General features: G+C 40.2%; 1 protein-coding gene across 1 annotated transcript in view; it reads right to left on the bottom strand.

The window, feature by feature from the left end:
* Nucleotides 1-451: 451 nt before the first annotated feature.
* Nucleotides 452-15,268, bottom strand: part of MARCHF1 (membrane associated ring-CH-type finger 1) — a 338,533-nt gene continuing 323,716 nt past the window's right edge. The window contains 2 exon segments of the mRNA XM_084884380.1: nucleotides 452-4,827; nucleotides 10,214-10,361. Coding sequence (XP_084740506.1) covers nucleotides 4,529-4,827; nucleotides 10,214-10,361 — 447 coding nt within the window. The 3' untranslated portion in view covers nucleotides 452-4,528.

The raw sequence follows: 15,268 nt of genomic DNA, 5'->3' as shown, positions 1-15,268 counted from the left end.
TGGGCCCCAGCCCATAATTCCATTATCCTGTCATCTGGCCCGTTTCTTTTTGTGTCTTTCCTTGGGGCAAGGCTCATAGTTCGGGTTTCTTTTGCCATCTCTAAGTAATGACCTTTCTGACCCTAACAAGGGCTTGTGGTTTCTTTACCGGCTGAACCTTGCTTGACATTTCCCAGTCAGGACTTTGGCACTTGCTGTTTTCTCTGCCTGTGTTGTCATTTTTAAAGCAGGGTTTGAAAGTTTATATAATTATTTCTGTTTTCCCTCATTGGTGCATGTTATCAATCTCTACAGTGTCATGGGTTAGTCTGTGTTGGCCTTAAAATATGTTCACACTCTGATTAAAAACCCAGACCACTGAAAAATCTGAATAACTCCCTCATTTGAATGTTGAAGATACAAATCAGCAGAAATTCTGGTAAATTAATAAAAAACTATGGAAACCACAAAAAAAGGTACGAGTCACTTGTTTAATATACAAAGTCTTTCACAGATAATTATATTCTTTTCCTTAATATGTCTTAATACACATTATTCACAAAACAGTAAAGTATTAATGCAAGAGAATTAGGTAAAACCAAAAAAGTACAAATGCTCAACTTCAAAAATTGCACAGTCAAAATAATTGTTTCTTGTTTGTTTAAATGCAAAATCCAATCTCAAAGTGGGCTTTCATCAGATATGAGGAAACAGCCCAAAATAACAGGATGTCCTTTCAACTCTATTGATATGTAAAATAGCACCTTTAGGCTGATTTAAGGAAAGAAAAAAGGTTTTCATCTTTCTTAAAGTATGAGTCCTACACCATTATTACATAACAACTACAATAGTGATAATAATGAGTTTTAATAGCTCCACTTTGTTCCAAAATACTCATTGGCAGGGCAAGGCTAGGTAAACTGTGCCAGGCAGATGGGACAATCTTCCCCATCTCACCCCAGTGACGATGATGATAATGTCATTGCTCTGATGAGCTAATTTCCCAACCAAAGCCTCACTGTTTGAGGAGAACCCAAGGACCTTTTGCACAAGATAAATGTAACTATGGGGCCATCTCTCTGGGACTAGAATCACATGTCTCAGCAACTCAGAGTGAAGATTTAATCCTGGGGCATTCAGTATATATACTCCTCTTTCAGTTCTCCATTGCTATCTCAGGGTGATGGGATCATTTCTGTTTTGTTTTTTTCTTTTCTATTTTGGTTTATGTTTTTTACTTAAGCTTCGTGGCCCTTTGCACTTTACTTTTAAAAAGATACCCGAATCTTAATCCTTTATAATTTAATCTTTGATTCTATACAATAAAAGTGGCAGTTCTTTAAAAACAAAAGTAACAGCATAAATCTATGCTGATGGGTAATACCACAGGTTCATGATTATAAAAATCCAGTTTTGAACACAACTGTCCGCTCACTCTTCAGTGTCAGTCCTTTGTTTCAATCCCATTTTGTTTCTTCCATGAGCAGGGAAGCGTGCTTCGGAAGAAGCATCTCCTGGAGAGCAGCCCTTCTCTTTGAAGGGCATGTCCAGTCCACACAGGCCTGTTACACAGCCAACTCCTCCCAAAGGGCGGAGGCCCCATGGCCTCACAGAGCGCAGAGGAAGATAATCCACAGTAGGTTTCATTGCACATAGCTACTTACTAGTAGATTGAACCAGGAACAGCCATTGCAGAAAAAATTTTTAAAAAATTTAAATTCAGGACTTCAGGGTTCAAAACGGTCAGAAGAATAGCAGAATAAAATACTGTTAACCTGCTAGGGAGCTCTGTTTTTTTCTCATTTAAAAAAAAAAAAAAGTCAAAGCCTGTACAATTTCATGTTGAGAATTTAGGTATGGTTTTAAAATAATACCCTATCATCTTTTGTCATTCGTACGGTAATGCTCACCTTCACTTTTCATCCCAGAAATGTGTTCTTAGTGTTGAGGGAAGCCCTTAATACACGAGGCCTTATTGTAGCCAGTCGTCTGCCACTGTGAAGTGAGCTGTGCACTGATCTGTTGCCTAGGTCTGCACAGTATAAACACAGTATTTGTGGTGTTAACAATCCTTTTCTTAACAGAGCAAACAAAAGAGAAATCATTTCTTTGTTTGCTGGTGGCTAGATTTTTCCACCCACGAATATTGGTAAACAGCATGTTGCCGTCTCTAAACCATAGGAAACATGGATTAGTAAAAAGCTTAGGAAAATTAACAGTTCAGTTGAATCAAGGTTAATCCCTTGGGTGGAGGGGGGGCATGGAGTTTAGTTTGTTTAAGGTCCTTTTTTTTTTTTTTTTTTAACACCGCTTATGTTCTTATTCGTACAGAAATTTTGGTCCAGGTTAATTACCTCAACTTTGTTTTCTCTTTGCCTTTATTCCACATCCCTACAATCCGTCTTAAGAAAGATGAGTTTGAAACCTTTTGTTTCCTGCCTGAACGAGAATATTTTTCTCATGTATGCACATGGATACACACACACTCAGGGTAGACTTTGTTTCCCTTTATTTCTAGGAATCAGGACTGTTGGACTCAGTGTCAGCCACTACTAACAGTCATATCATCTTTCTCATGAAAAGGTTATTTCTTTCCCCTTTTTCCTATGATAATCAGTGAAGAACAAGCACACAGATAATTACAAAGTGCGTCAATGTGATACCCGGATTTGTGCAATGCAATACCCATGCTTTGGTTCTTATGGCCATCACGGTTGTCTTTTCACAATAATAAATATGACAGCTAACAAAAATAAATCACCTCTTTAAAATGTAAGACATCTTTACTTGACAGGCCACTATATCTATAATCATTAGTCTAGCTCACTGCAACATCCATCATTCACACTTCAGTTTTACATGAATATGCAAAGAACACAATAATCAACTGAACTGTCAAACCTAAACAACTCAATTTATTACTTATCACAGAATCCCTCGAATGTTTTTGCTTCCCAGCTGAGCAAGGGAAAGACTGTCAGCTTTTAAAAATAGAGTCTAAATGCTTAACTATTCATCTGTCAAGTTGACACATTGTATGGATTTTTTTTAAAAAAAAAGCCTTATGTATTTGACTTAATAACAAAATATTTAATTGTTATTTTCCCCTTCAGAAGTGCTTCATCATAGCAAATAAGTTACTTTCAGAACCTTGCCCTAAGCAGATTGCTATATCTTTCTATCCTTTCGTTTTTTCATTCTTTAGTAACTTCATCTAACTTTTCAACCAGCCTGTTTAATTTGATTAATTTAGTGCTTTGTAAAATTATAACATTTGTTGAGACTTTGAGTGAAAGAGTGAATTAAGCTGCTGTTTTAAAGTATTCAACTGTTGAATGAATCAGAGGCTCAGTCTCCAAGTTTAGGGCTGTGCTAAGCCAATATGGTTAATTCAAATTGAGATATGCTATAAGGATAAAATACATACTGAATTTAAAAGACTTGGTTCATAAAAAGAACTAAACTACCTCAATAATTTTTTATTGAGAGAGAAAAACATCGATTTGTTGTTCCAATTATTTATGCATTCATTGGTCTATTCTTGAATGAGCCCTGAACAGGGATCAAACCCATAGGACCATGCTCTAACCAGCTAAGCTACCCAGCCAGAGTCACTAATTTTTAATATTGACAATATGTTGAAATAACTTGAATATATAGGGTCAAATAAAAGACATTCTCAAAATTAATTCCATCTGTTTCTTTTAGAAGCTTCCAGTGGGGCTGCTAAAAAAAAAATTAAAAATTAAATTTACACAGGTAGCCTGCACTTGTAGTTCACATTACACTTATGCTAGACTACACTGTTTTAGAGGGTCCAGATAAAATATGGAACCTGAGACTTGATTTCAACTTCTGTGGATATTTAACAGCCAAATAACCCCCCCCCCCAAAAAAAAAAAATCTCTGAAAAATCTTTTGTTCACCATTTAAATAGAATTCCAAATATTAATATCTTCAAACGTATACTGTGTCTTTTAAAATCATGCATCTGTCAAAACAATTGGACTGCACTAACGCCATCAAATTCTGTTCTTTGTCAAAGTGTGACTATCAAAGATGCATCCTCCGAGTGTGCTTCTGATGTGCCTGAGGGACAATGTGGACAATTTCAAGCTTAAAACCAACTATGCTTTCTATTTCCAGATGAGATAGTATAACATTATGAGACCTTAGAAGAAATACACATTGCAATTCAAGTCTTTATTCTTAAACTCTCCCCTGCTACTCTGAAGACTCATGTCCCATTTGGTCTGATGGATGAACGTTGCCTGAAAGTATTCTTTGCTCCAACGACTTTTAATCCTTTCAGAGACTACTCTTCAGCACACTTGTCACGTTTCTGTATCACTTCAGACTCTGTTTCATGGGGTCTTGGTCATTTGGTGTCTTCTCCTCCTTTCCTTTCTACGCCAAATAAGAGAAACGAGTCAGTGAGAGAAAGAGGAGAAGATAACAGAAAGTGAGTAATTCAGGACCATCTCTGTCATTTGTTGTGGCTGAGGATTGGAAAGATCTTCTTTGAAGGAACTCCCATCTGTTGCCTCAGTCACACGGGCATCACATCCGGAGGGCTGTCTTCTGTGGAGGGCAGGGGATTTGGACCTGTTTGTGACACAGGCACCACGACCGTATCCTTGGTGTCCGTGTTTACGTTACACGAGAAGCTCTTCTCCTGCTTTTTGGCAGTGTCTGGGCAGTTCTGCACAAAGATCACACGGTTGTAGGCCTTCAACCTGCGCCACAACTGGACGTAGGCTTTACACTGTACATACATGAAGACGAGACCTCCTGTGAAGCCAATGGCCACCACAACCAGTTTTGTCCAGAATGGCCATTCTAGGACACCTTGAAGCAAAAAGAGAGAGAATGTTATCAATGGATTTGGTAATCTTTTCCTCTATGACCCTTTCAAAAGACCATGCCTGCCTGCTGTGGCTCAGTGGTTGAGCGTGGACCCATAAACCAGGAAGTCGTAGTTGGATTCCCCCATCAAGGCACATGCCCAGGTTGCTGACTCTGTCCCCAGTAAGGGGCGTGCAAGAGACAGCTGATCAATGATTCTCTCATCATTGATGTTTCTATTCCTCTCTCTGCAATCAATAAAAACATATTTAAAAATAATTTTGGGTAAGGAATAGATCACTACATAAATGTTAAATTTTGTAAGTAAGAATTATAACCTGATTGCTTAATTGCTTTCAAATATTCTAAAGATGTTGTTTAAATTGTATGTGAAGAAATTAATCTTTCCTACCACTGTAATGATCTCTCATATTCTTCCACTTATTATCAAGTGATCAGATACTGCATTAGACTTTTGATATATACTTTGACATTTATTCCTTGTAGCTAAATCTTTAAGGAGGACAGTGAACATACTGGGTGAAAGAATCAGAATTTAAAATCCTTTTAACAATAGGTATATGTGAGTTTGTACATACAAGCCTGACTCCCCACCCTCATTCCCTTTAAAAAAAAAAAAAAGAGAGAGAGAGAGAGAAGAAAGAAGATACCACATCTCACCAGGGAAAGAAAATTCTAAGTACAGACATGCATAAGATTTAAGATTGCAGTGACTTTAGTCAAAATTTAATAAAAATTTTCCATTTTGTTATTGAGAACCACCACTTTCCTCTCCCCCTACCCCGATATGGCCAAAATAGTGTCATCTAAACATGTTTTGAATGTAAAAATCATTGATATGTTTATTATACAACAAAAGATAAAGGATGCATCCCTTAAAAATGGAGGTAATACTCGTCTTGATCTCATGGGGTTTTCGTGTGGATTAAATGAATTAATAGTTCTCGACACATAGAAACTGCTGCAAGAATGTAAATTGTCGTTGCTGAGTGATTTAAATGCTACCCATACTTGACTGGCTTAATGGGTTGTAGATTAAAAGCAAAACTTTCACTGTGCCTATAGTAAGACATTTTTACTGCATTGAGCTTCAATCTTTGGATGCCCCACCTGGACACCAGGCAACGAAAACAGGAATCCTGGGAAGGAGGAAGTCCTGATGGCTGCCAGTCAAGCCCCTAGCATATGTTGGCACTACACCTCCTCACCCTGTGCCCCTGGGCAATTCTAACTCCCTTCAGGAGAAAAGTTCAGCAATCTCACTAAAGGTTAGCTAAAGGTCCTGAAATACTTAAGTGACAACTGTATTGTGTTTGATAGGAAACTGAGAATATGGTAGCAACCATACTTGGGTAAAAACTGCTGTTTGAATTTTAACCCTTCTAGTCTGACTCCTGCACTTGATTAAACACAGGATAGTTACCTCAGCTTCCAGGTGGAGACCTGGAGGCTAAGAAAATTTTCCCGGGCCTGGGACCAAGACTACAGGAGATGATTCCCCCGGACTCAGTAGCTTCAGGGGTAGAAACTAGATAACCTTTAGAGACCAACCGCTGAGCTCTGCTTCTGTATTATCAGCTATCTCAAGATAGGGCCACATTCCAAAGTCCAGCAGGATGTGACTGGAAACGACCCGCGAGCTGTTCCCAGTCTTTAGAATTTAGAATTTAGAACATAGGAAAATTCTTGTGATTTAGGCCTTTAAAAGAACTGCCTACACCTGGAAAGGTGCAGTCGTATGGACTCCACCTGCAGGTGGTGCTCTCATGGCCGTCCTGGCCAGTTTTTCAATAAATCCTTTGCATGCTTTTTCTAATCAATTATCAGCCTCCGGTGGTCTTATTTTGAACCCAGGGTTCAACCCCACAGCAGAAACACTATGCTAAACCGTTAGGCCACAATGTCAATGGCTTGAAAACTGGGATGTACCCACTGGCCCCTCTCAGACTCCTTTTATCCCGTTGGGTAAACCAGGAGCTACCAGGTGGGTGTTTATGATACAGCTGCAGATGAGGCAAATTACTGATTTCCTCATCTTTAAAACAGTGACCTCTGATGTCTCTTCCAACTTTTAAGTTCCAATTCTCCTATCTTATGTAGCAGGTCATGTGACTGGAGGCACCTGGGTGTGTCTGAAAAGCCTTTCTGAGTCCCCAACAGCATGTTCATTGCATAGCCGCAGAACCAATGCATGTTTAGAAAAAGCACCCCCTTGTTAACTTGATCTTTTTAGCTGGGTGCTTACGTTATAGTTAAAAAATGTGTTTGTATAATGGTGTGTATGACTGATAAGACTAGGAGGTGGTTTTCTTCATTTTTCTCCTGGTTGCTTCTCTCCAGCTTTAAAAAAGAAAGGAAGGGAGAAAGGAGAAGATTCACACATTTATAACCCTTTCCTTAACTTGTTCAAGGGTAATACTCATAGAGAGCAAACAGGCATGATATATGTGCCTTATTGTATAAACACAGTGTTTCTATTTATCTGAGGCAAGGTCAGGCTTATGGTGTCTTTGAAAAATGAATCATAAAAAGAACCTTTGGAGCTTAGGGTTAGTTTTACAAATGAGGACACTGAGCTTCAGAGTGACTAATGGCTTTGTTCACCAGAGCTAGCCAAGGCGAAACTAGGACCCTGGCCTCTGACAACCAGCCCAAATCAGTGTTTATCACGTTGGGATTGTTAATAAGAGCAGCACATGTGACTAATTTAAAAAGGAAAGTAGTTTAAACAGTAATGCTGAAAAACATTTTATGGATTGCAGGGAAGTGATCTTTAATACATACTTGAAACAGTGTTAAGAGCCACAGTTCTTATCTGCTGGACTCAGCTGCAGCCAGCAAAAATTTTGGAGCCTCTACTACCAGTACCAAGTGCTCTCTGAATAATGAATGATGGCCCCTGCCCTGGGGATGCAGAGAGGCTCATGGGTGAGTCAGGCATGCGGAAAAAAATCAATTGGTTATGCTCCTCTTTTATCGTGTGTACATTTTAAAAATTCTGGGCAAGAATAAAATCTTTACCTACAGTCTTTTTAATAGGTAGTATAAAACTTTTATTCTTGGTCTGGGTTTTGTTTTTAACACATAAAGAGTATACTGGAGGATTCTTCCAGAATATATGAATATAAGGTACAAAGAGCAACTGTTCACTCATTAGAATTGGCAACATGGGTAATTCAAGATATTAAAGTTTCAAGTGTCATGTATTTTTATTTTTTTACCCTTCACAGGTAACAGAAAGAGAATGAGGTGAGAGAGCTATTTGGGGCATCATGCATATATAATTTCAAAGAACAACCAGTTAAGAACAAGAAGGTTTTGCCCAGCTGGTGTGGCTCAGTGGTTGAGCGTTGAGCTATGAGCCAGGAGGTCACAGCTCCATTCCCGGATATCTGCCCATGCTCATTCCCGGGTTAGAGGGCAAGCAAGAGGCAGCTGCTCAATGATTCTCTCTCATCATTGGTGTTTCTATCTCTCTTCCCTCTCCCTTCCCCTCTCAAATCAATAAAAATATATTGAAAAAAACAAAAAAAGCTCCCCCCCCCAGCCCTCCCACTTCAGGATTGTTGATAAAGTTCAAAAGATTTTGCTGATTTATAACCTCAGTTCTGGACAATTTATCCCTCGTCAAATATTTTTGAAGGCTTCTAAGATGGGTGGAAAATATTTTGACTTTGAAATGATGCAGGGCTTTTTTAATTTTTATTTTTAAAAAGGTGTCCTTAATTTTCCCCTCACACGTGGCTGAAGGAGAATAGAAAGAACCCTGCAGACTCGTGTACGTGGACCAAATCGGGACGGTTGCTGGGAGAGGCAAGGCCACCCTGGGCAAGTTCATGATTCTCAAACACCGAACTCCAAGTTAGACATCTACAGATATGAAGTCTCTGGCGATCATGTCTGCCCTTGATTGCTAGGAAAACCCTGGAGTCATGAGGTCGTATGTCAGGTATAGGAAGGGGGGGAGGGTGGTGGAATGCCTCCTTGTCTCTCCATATATATACAAGGCAGTGTTTCTGGAGCATTTTCTGTGACTTTTGGTTAATATAGGGAACATGGATTCTTTTTTTTTTTTTTTTTTTTTTTAAGGCCCTACTCTCTAGAAAATTATTTAACAAAGACCTAATAGATATGCTTAAACCCAGCACCTCAGGAACAATGCATAATGTAGTTTTAAACAATGCAGTTTGATATAAATTGTGCAGCCTTGAGTTAAGATTGAGCCAAAAAACAAAACATCACCCTACCTGAGTTTCTAACCACAACACTTCCATTCTCTTTCAGAAAAGAGCAGGGGGATCTGTCACTCCGTCACCACCCCTCCTCTGCCTCCCACCCCCTTTACACTGCATAAACCACATCCCAGGGCATTTGGCAAGGCCTCTCAATCCCTTTTCCTGGCCCAGGTCCCCTTCTGCTTCCAGACCGCCAGGACAGCACATGTTGGTGCACACTGCTGCCACCATGAGGGCAAGTGTGAGAATGCAGCAGCTTTTCTTTCTGCTTTTATGAAACCCAAGAAATACAGAAGTAACAAAGCTTTCCCTCTTAAAACTATTTTCCTCTCATCTTTTTATTTTTTTCATGTTCCTAATTTTTTGAGGGAGATTAGTAAACATTTAATAACCGTGCAAAGATACAGTTACCATCTGAACAATTTCTCCTTTCAAATTCACCAGGGGGAAGAGGGGTTTAAGGGACTATTTCTCACTATTTTACCAGCTGTGATTGAAGTTTCTTGTAATGCTTAGAGCCCGGTGAGAAACAGCTGGTCCATTCAGAAGTGAAGACAATCAATTTTAAACCACCTATGCGCATTAAATGTTGGAATACGCCTTAATGACTTTTGAACATCCTTCTTTGCAGACTTGACAGTCAAACTAGTATGTTTAAAATTTCAAACCACAGTGCTCATCCTACCTCTGTCCGATCCATTACACTGTTTTAATTAACAAGCCATAACATTCTCTACCAGAGTATCATCTTATTCTTGTTAGAAAAGAAGCAGTGACTAGGGTGAACTAAATAAAATAAAAAGACCTTCCATTTTTACAACTATTATATTTGCCTTTGCAAAGGAGGAAGAACCTGATCCTTATTCAGCTCCTGCGAAGTCTGAAGTGGTGGATGGCATACAAGTATTTCTCCCCACCAAGGTTTACTTGGACTTCATTATCTCGCCTCTGGGCTCAGGACCCCATGCAGCTAATGCCTTTGAGCCGGAGCACAGTTGGAGAAGACTCGGTTTCCAGGACTGGTTTTTGCTAGCGCATCACACATGAAGATCTAAACCCGGGAGATGGTTTTCCTACTCAGTTCTGGCTATTGTCATAGAATCAAAGAGAGAGACAGAGAGGGGTGCTCTTACCATTGTCATTGCCTTGCCTGATCTCCTCCGCTGTCCGGTCTATTAAGACATACAAGGACCACACCACACACGTGATGGCGATGACGTGGAATGTGACAGAGCAGAATATTTTCCTCCTTTCACTCGTGGTCATCTGTAGTTTCTCCCACTGCAATCAGAAACAAATGACAGGAGGCTGAATTTCTAACCAGGGCATTTTGGCCTCCATTTATACCCCACACAGAGATCAGGACTGGAAGGAAAACATGAAATGTTTGCCTTGCCAGAGGATACTCATGTTCAAATTAGTCTCCATGAAATCATAACCTGTGGCATTATAGATAACTTGGGTGAATATTACAATGAAAATGGTATTTTCCTAGTGTCCAAATGAACTAAATCAAGTCACTTCTGTTTTGCTAGCCTATAGTTTCCTTGCCCGGTAACATGAATGGGATACTTGTAATATTTTGAGGAAAAAAATTTCCTTCCAGGGTTCTGCATCTCACTTCTTTGCGGCACTAGGTTACAAACACTGGTAGCAATAAACAATCTCTTCTTGGATGAATACGTAACCTGAGACAGTGTTGCATTTTTTAATGTATAAGTCCAACAAAATAGTTGAATGGCTGGATGATATCTGTGAGAGGAAGTCAACATGGGTTCACAAATCTTCCAGAAAATACAACTTTTGTTATCTGGGTAATGTGAGAAAACCAGATGAGGCCCTTTGCAAGCTAGTCTTGATTTTCCGCTGTCACCACGATTACAATGGCTGCCCCCAGTCACCCTCTGTGTAAGGTGTTGAGGGCTGCTGCCTTCGTCTGGAAAAGGAGGAGGAAACTATTGTTAAAGTCATACATGAAGGGTTACATGAGGTAATGTGTCCATTATTAACTTAAAATAGTTTTATTGATTTTTTTTAATATAGTGAGGAAAGGAGAGAAACATCCATGTGAGAGCAGAACATCAATCTGCTGCCTCCTGCACACCCACTGCCAGGGATTGAGCCCTGACCGGGAATCAAACCTTTAGGTGTATAGGGCTCCGTCCAACTAACTGAGCCACACAAGCCAGGGCGATTTCCTTATTAACTTGGAAGAAATAGACCCCCAAATGAAATTGCAATGCTTTGACAGCTAGAGTATCACTTCATTTTTGTGCGAGGAACTGTGGTTTTATTTTTCTTTGCATTATTTCTGTAGGAAAATCTAATCACTATGATCTTATTAGAGGTGCTAAGCTTTTAATAATCTGATTCTTTGTATTTTTTATTACAGTGCTCTTATTAAAGCAAAATCTTTAGAACTTCAAAGACCACCCCCCACCCCCACATAAAATTCGATACACAATCCAATAGAAAACAAGAGGGCATACATTATGGTCCATAAAGCCCTAGTTCTGAGACATGGGTGAAGTCCTTTAACCTCTCTAGGCCCACTTGCCTCATCATAAGATGCAAATTGTGTCTGAGGTTACAAAAGTGCAATTTGGGGAGAAGATGTTGTTATTTTCTTCCTTTATTAACAGACTAGAGGCCCAGTGAATGAAATTTGTGCATGGAATTGAGGGGGGTCCCTCAGCCAGGCCTGTACCCTCTTGCAATCTGGGAACTTTCAGACATCCCTCTAGCAATCCAGGACCACTGGTTCCTAACTGTTCACCTGCCTGCCTGCCTGCCCCTAAACACTCTACCTGCCTGTCTGATCACCCTTAACCATTCACCTGCCTGCCTGATCGCCCCTAACTACCTTTGCCTGCCTGCCTCATCACCCTGGTCTCTGGTCCTTCTGATTGTCCCACCATTTCAGTCGCTGAGCTTTTATTATATAGGACTAGGAATTCTACAAGGGCCAGCGTTGTGCCCAGAGCAGAGCTGCTTTCCAACCTTCCCTGGCAGAGGCGGACGTTGGCTGCTATCCAACAATGAGATGTGAGCAGCTGTCTACAGGCATATGGAGTTTTAGTCATCCAGACCTGGAATTGCCCCTTCCCCATCTCCTTCATTTCCTCTTCTCTGCTACCTGCAATTCATTGTTACCAGTACGAGTACCAGCAGTCATCTTGCAACCTGGAGGAACAGCCTTGCGCATTGGGGAGACCTCAGCCCGATGAGCAACAGCCCCTCCACTGTTGCCACTCACATGGGAGGAAAATACAGCCCTGTCGGATTGAGTGTATTTCCCAGGACCCTGCTACTTGCTGTCAAAGCAATTGCTGATCAATGACTGAGGTGGATGCTCCCTCACTTCCCTTCCAGGATGACGGTGAAGGTCCTATCTTTTCTTTTGGAGGAGAGCACAACATTTCAAGTCTGATCATGAGGCTCCAGAAAGCTTCTTAGAGAAAACTATGTTTTATTTATAAACACCATCGGTTTCTCTCCCCTCACTGGCCAATCAGCACACAGTTTTCTTTATAAGTGTTTATTAGAGCCAATGAATAATTCATATTTCATCTTGTACTTGCTTTTTTCATCAAACTACATTTTACATAATAGTCCACGTAAATAATGGAGAGATCTTAGTCACAGGGCCAGGGGAAAGCCACATGCTTCAATATTGAATCTATTTTAATTAACCAATACTGAATTGAAAAAAATTTTAGTATGCGTATCTCAGTTTTCACAGATAAGCCTGATTTTAAAAGATTCGTTTTGTTATGGATCTATTGTAATGTTAATTTGTGAGTCATCTGTGTAAGTAGAGAATTATCATTTGGTGATAGCATTTTGTGATTTAATAACTGTTTTTCTTGCATCAGCTCAATATTCAATAGGACCAAATACACAGTGCAGGCTGCTACAGAAAAGCAGTTTTCATTCTAAGTGTTCCAAGTGAGTGAGAATACCTTCTGTAACAAAATATGCATATCAAATCAACCCTCAATGGTAAAACTGGCTTTAGGAAAAATAAATCCATAACAATGGGGTCTTCTTAAATTTGAGGAGAATTTTGATGCTGTGGCTGGAACACATTCTTCCAAATTAATGAACCTGAAATAGAAAAGTATCAGGGGCTGGCAAGGATGGACCACGTCAGGTAAAGACTCCTAGTTCCAGACAGTAGAAATTCTGAAGTTGTCACTTCCTAATCTCAGGAGTATTTTAAAAAGTGAAGTGCAAAGGGACCATCTAAGTTTCCCACTTTATAAATCCTGCAGGGACTATTCAGGAATTCACGGACAGCACACGGGGAAATGTGATACCACTGCGCCCTCCTCTGCACAATCAAGTTACTGCATACTGTGGTCAGCACAGTGAATGGTAAAATCTCAGACATAATGGACTAATTCGGACAAGGGACTGTCGGTTAAAGCTGAAAGTCCGTTATATAATAAAGTAGGTTTTCCAAGTGCATATGTAAAAAATTACAAATTAGTTAGTTTACCTGTTTTTACGTTTGTAGACCTTTTTGTGTAATTAAAATAAAGCACATAGGGAAAGCTTGCTTTCAGAAAAAAGTTTTTTCTATGTATTACAGTCATTTTAAATTTATACTGAATAGATTTAGTAAATGCATGCCCACACAGTCACTGAGAGGAAACAAATGTACACAGCGGGGCGGGGCTCAGTGCACGTGGGAACATTGTGGGTACACGTTAAAACTGGGGCAGGAAGCCACAACAGGAGACCGCAGAACCAATTATCCCGCGCGTGATGCGGCATCACCACGTGGTAACCATTAAGTGTGATCACGAGCTAATCACTCGGTGTGATTATCTGCTAATCATTCAGCTGACCATTCAGAGACCCGTGACTCTGGATTTTCATATGTAGACTATAGTTGCAGATAGGTAACGTTTATTTATGTCAGTGAAATCACTAGCGTTTTTCCAACATATGGCCTGTTTGCTAAAATTTGTTAAAAATAACAGTGAATTAATTATATATATTAATTTAATTACAAGCAAACTTGTTAATTTAATTACAAGCAAATCCTGGTTAAAAGCAATTTAACTTTTAACAGGGTGTTAATTTTCATTATGACACATGGGCTGGAAATTTGTCTGTTAAATCCAAAGTCCGTTAAATTGATGTCTGAAAAATCAAGGGTTTACTGTATTTTATGAAATGTTCATCCATATCCTTGCATTTCTAGGTTTGTATACAAAGTGTGAACAAGTGTTACAAGACTACACAGGGAGGCATGGATGAAGAAGGCAAAGACAGAATTCTTATTTTAACAAAGATGCCAGGAAAGGGCCTTAGTTTAATATTTGGGATGCTGACGTTTAATAAAAGTTCACAAAAGATTTTGTGATGGGAAAGTGATAAAATGCACATAAGCATTTGTGCTCCCCTGCCCGGTTTTATAGAATAACGTGTGCTTATGCCCTATGACCACGTGTGTGATATTCACCCTGTGACCTCTGCAGGCAGGGCTAATTAGAAAGCAGAGCCTCCCGGGGTGCTTGGCAGCACCACCTGGCGCCTGTTAGAGATGCAAACGCCCAAGCTCCTCCTTGAAATGGTCCTCTGTTGGCTCCGCCCTGCAGTGGATGAAGGGCGGCTCTTTGACAAGACAGCAACCTCATGTTCACCTTGCCACCCACAGGGAGCCAGGGCCGCGGCCTTTCCTATTTAGGTTTTTTATGAGTAAAATATCGACCCTCAAATCCCTCTGTTTTAGGGTGACACGTGTCTCTCCACGCGGTGTCAGTGAAGCTGGTGGAAATGCTAACCGAGGGCAGGACACGCACCACAGCGCACCACCCAGCTTCCCATAACCCTTCCCACTGCCAGCTCCCCCACGGCCCCCACCAGTCACCAGGTCTCTACACCTTCGCAGCGGGACACAAGCTAAGGTGGGCAAAGCCAGCGTCACCTAGTGGTCTCCGACCTTGCTTTAGGATTGTGTAGTCTCTGGGTCTTTGGTAGCTGGTTTATTTTTCTTGGCCTTTGGTCCCTACTGTTAATTCTTCAACAGTAGGAAGAATTAAACGGAACTTGGTTATACATTTAGAAATATAGAATAGCTGCAGAGATGTCAAGTACAGCATAGGGAATCCTATTTAACAAAAGGCTAATATGCAAGTCAACTGGACAGAGGAACGAGTGGTCGCTATGACACACAC

This window comes from Pipistrellus hanaki (genome assembly GCF_964339955.1).
Source record: "Pipistrellus hanaki genome assembly, chromosome: 5".
Lineage (NCBI taxonomy): Eukaryota > Metazoa > Chordata > Mammalia > Chiroptera > Vespertilionidae > Pipistrellus > Pipistrellus hanaki.
The sequence above is the reverse complement of the archived record's forward strand: the minus strand, read 5'-3'. Positions and strand labels throughout refer to the sequence as shown.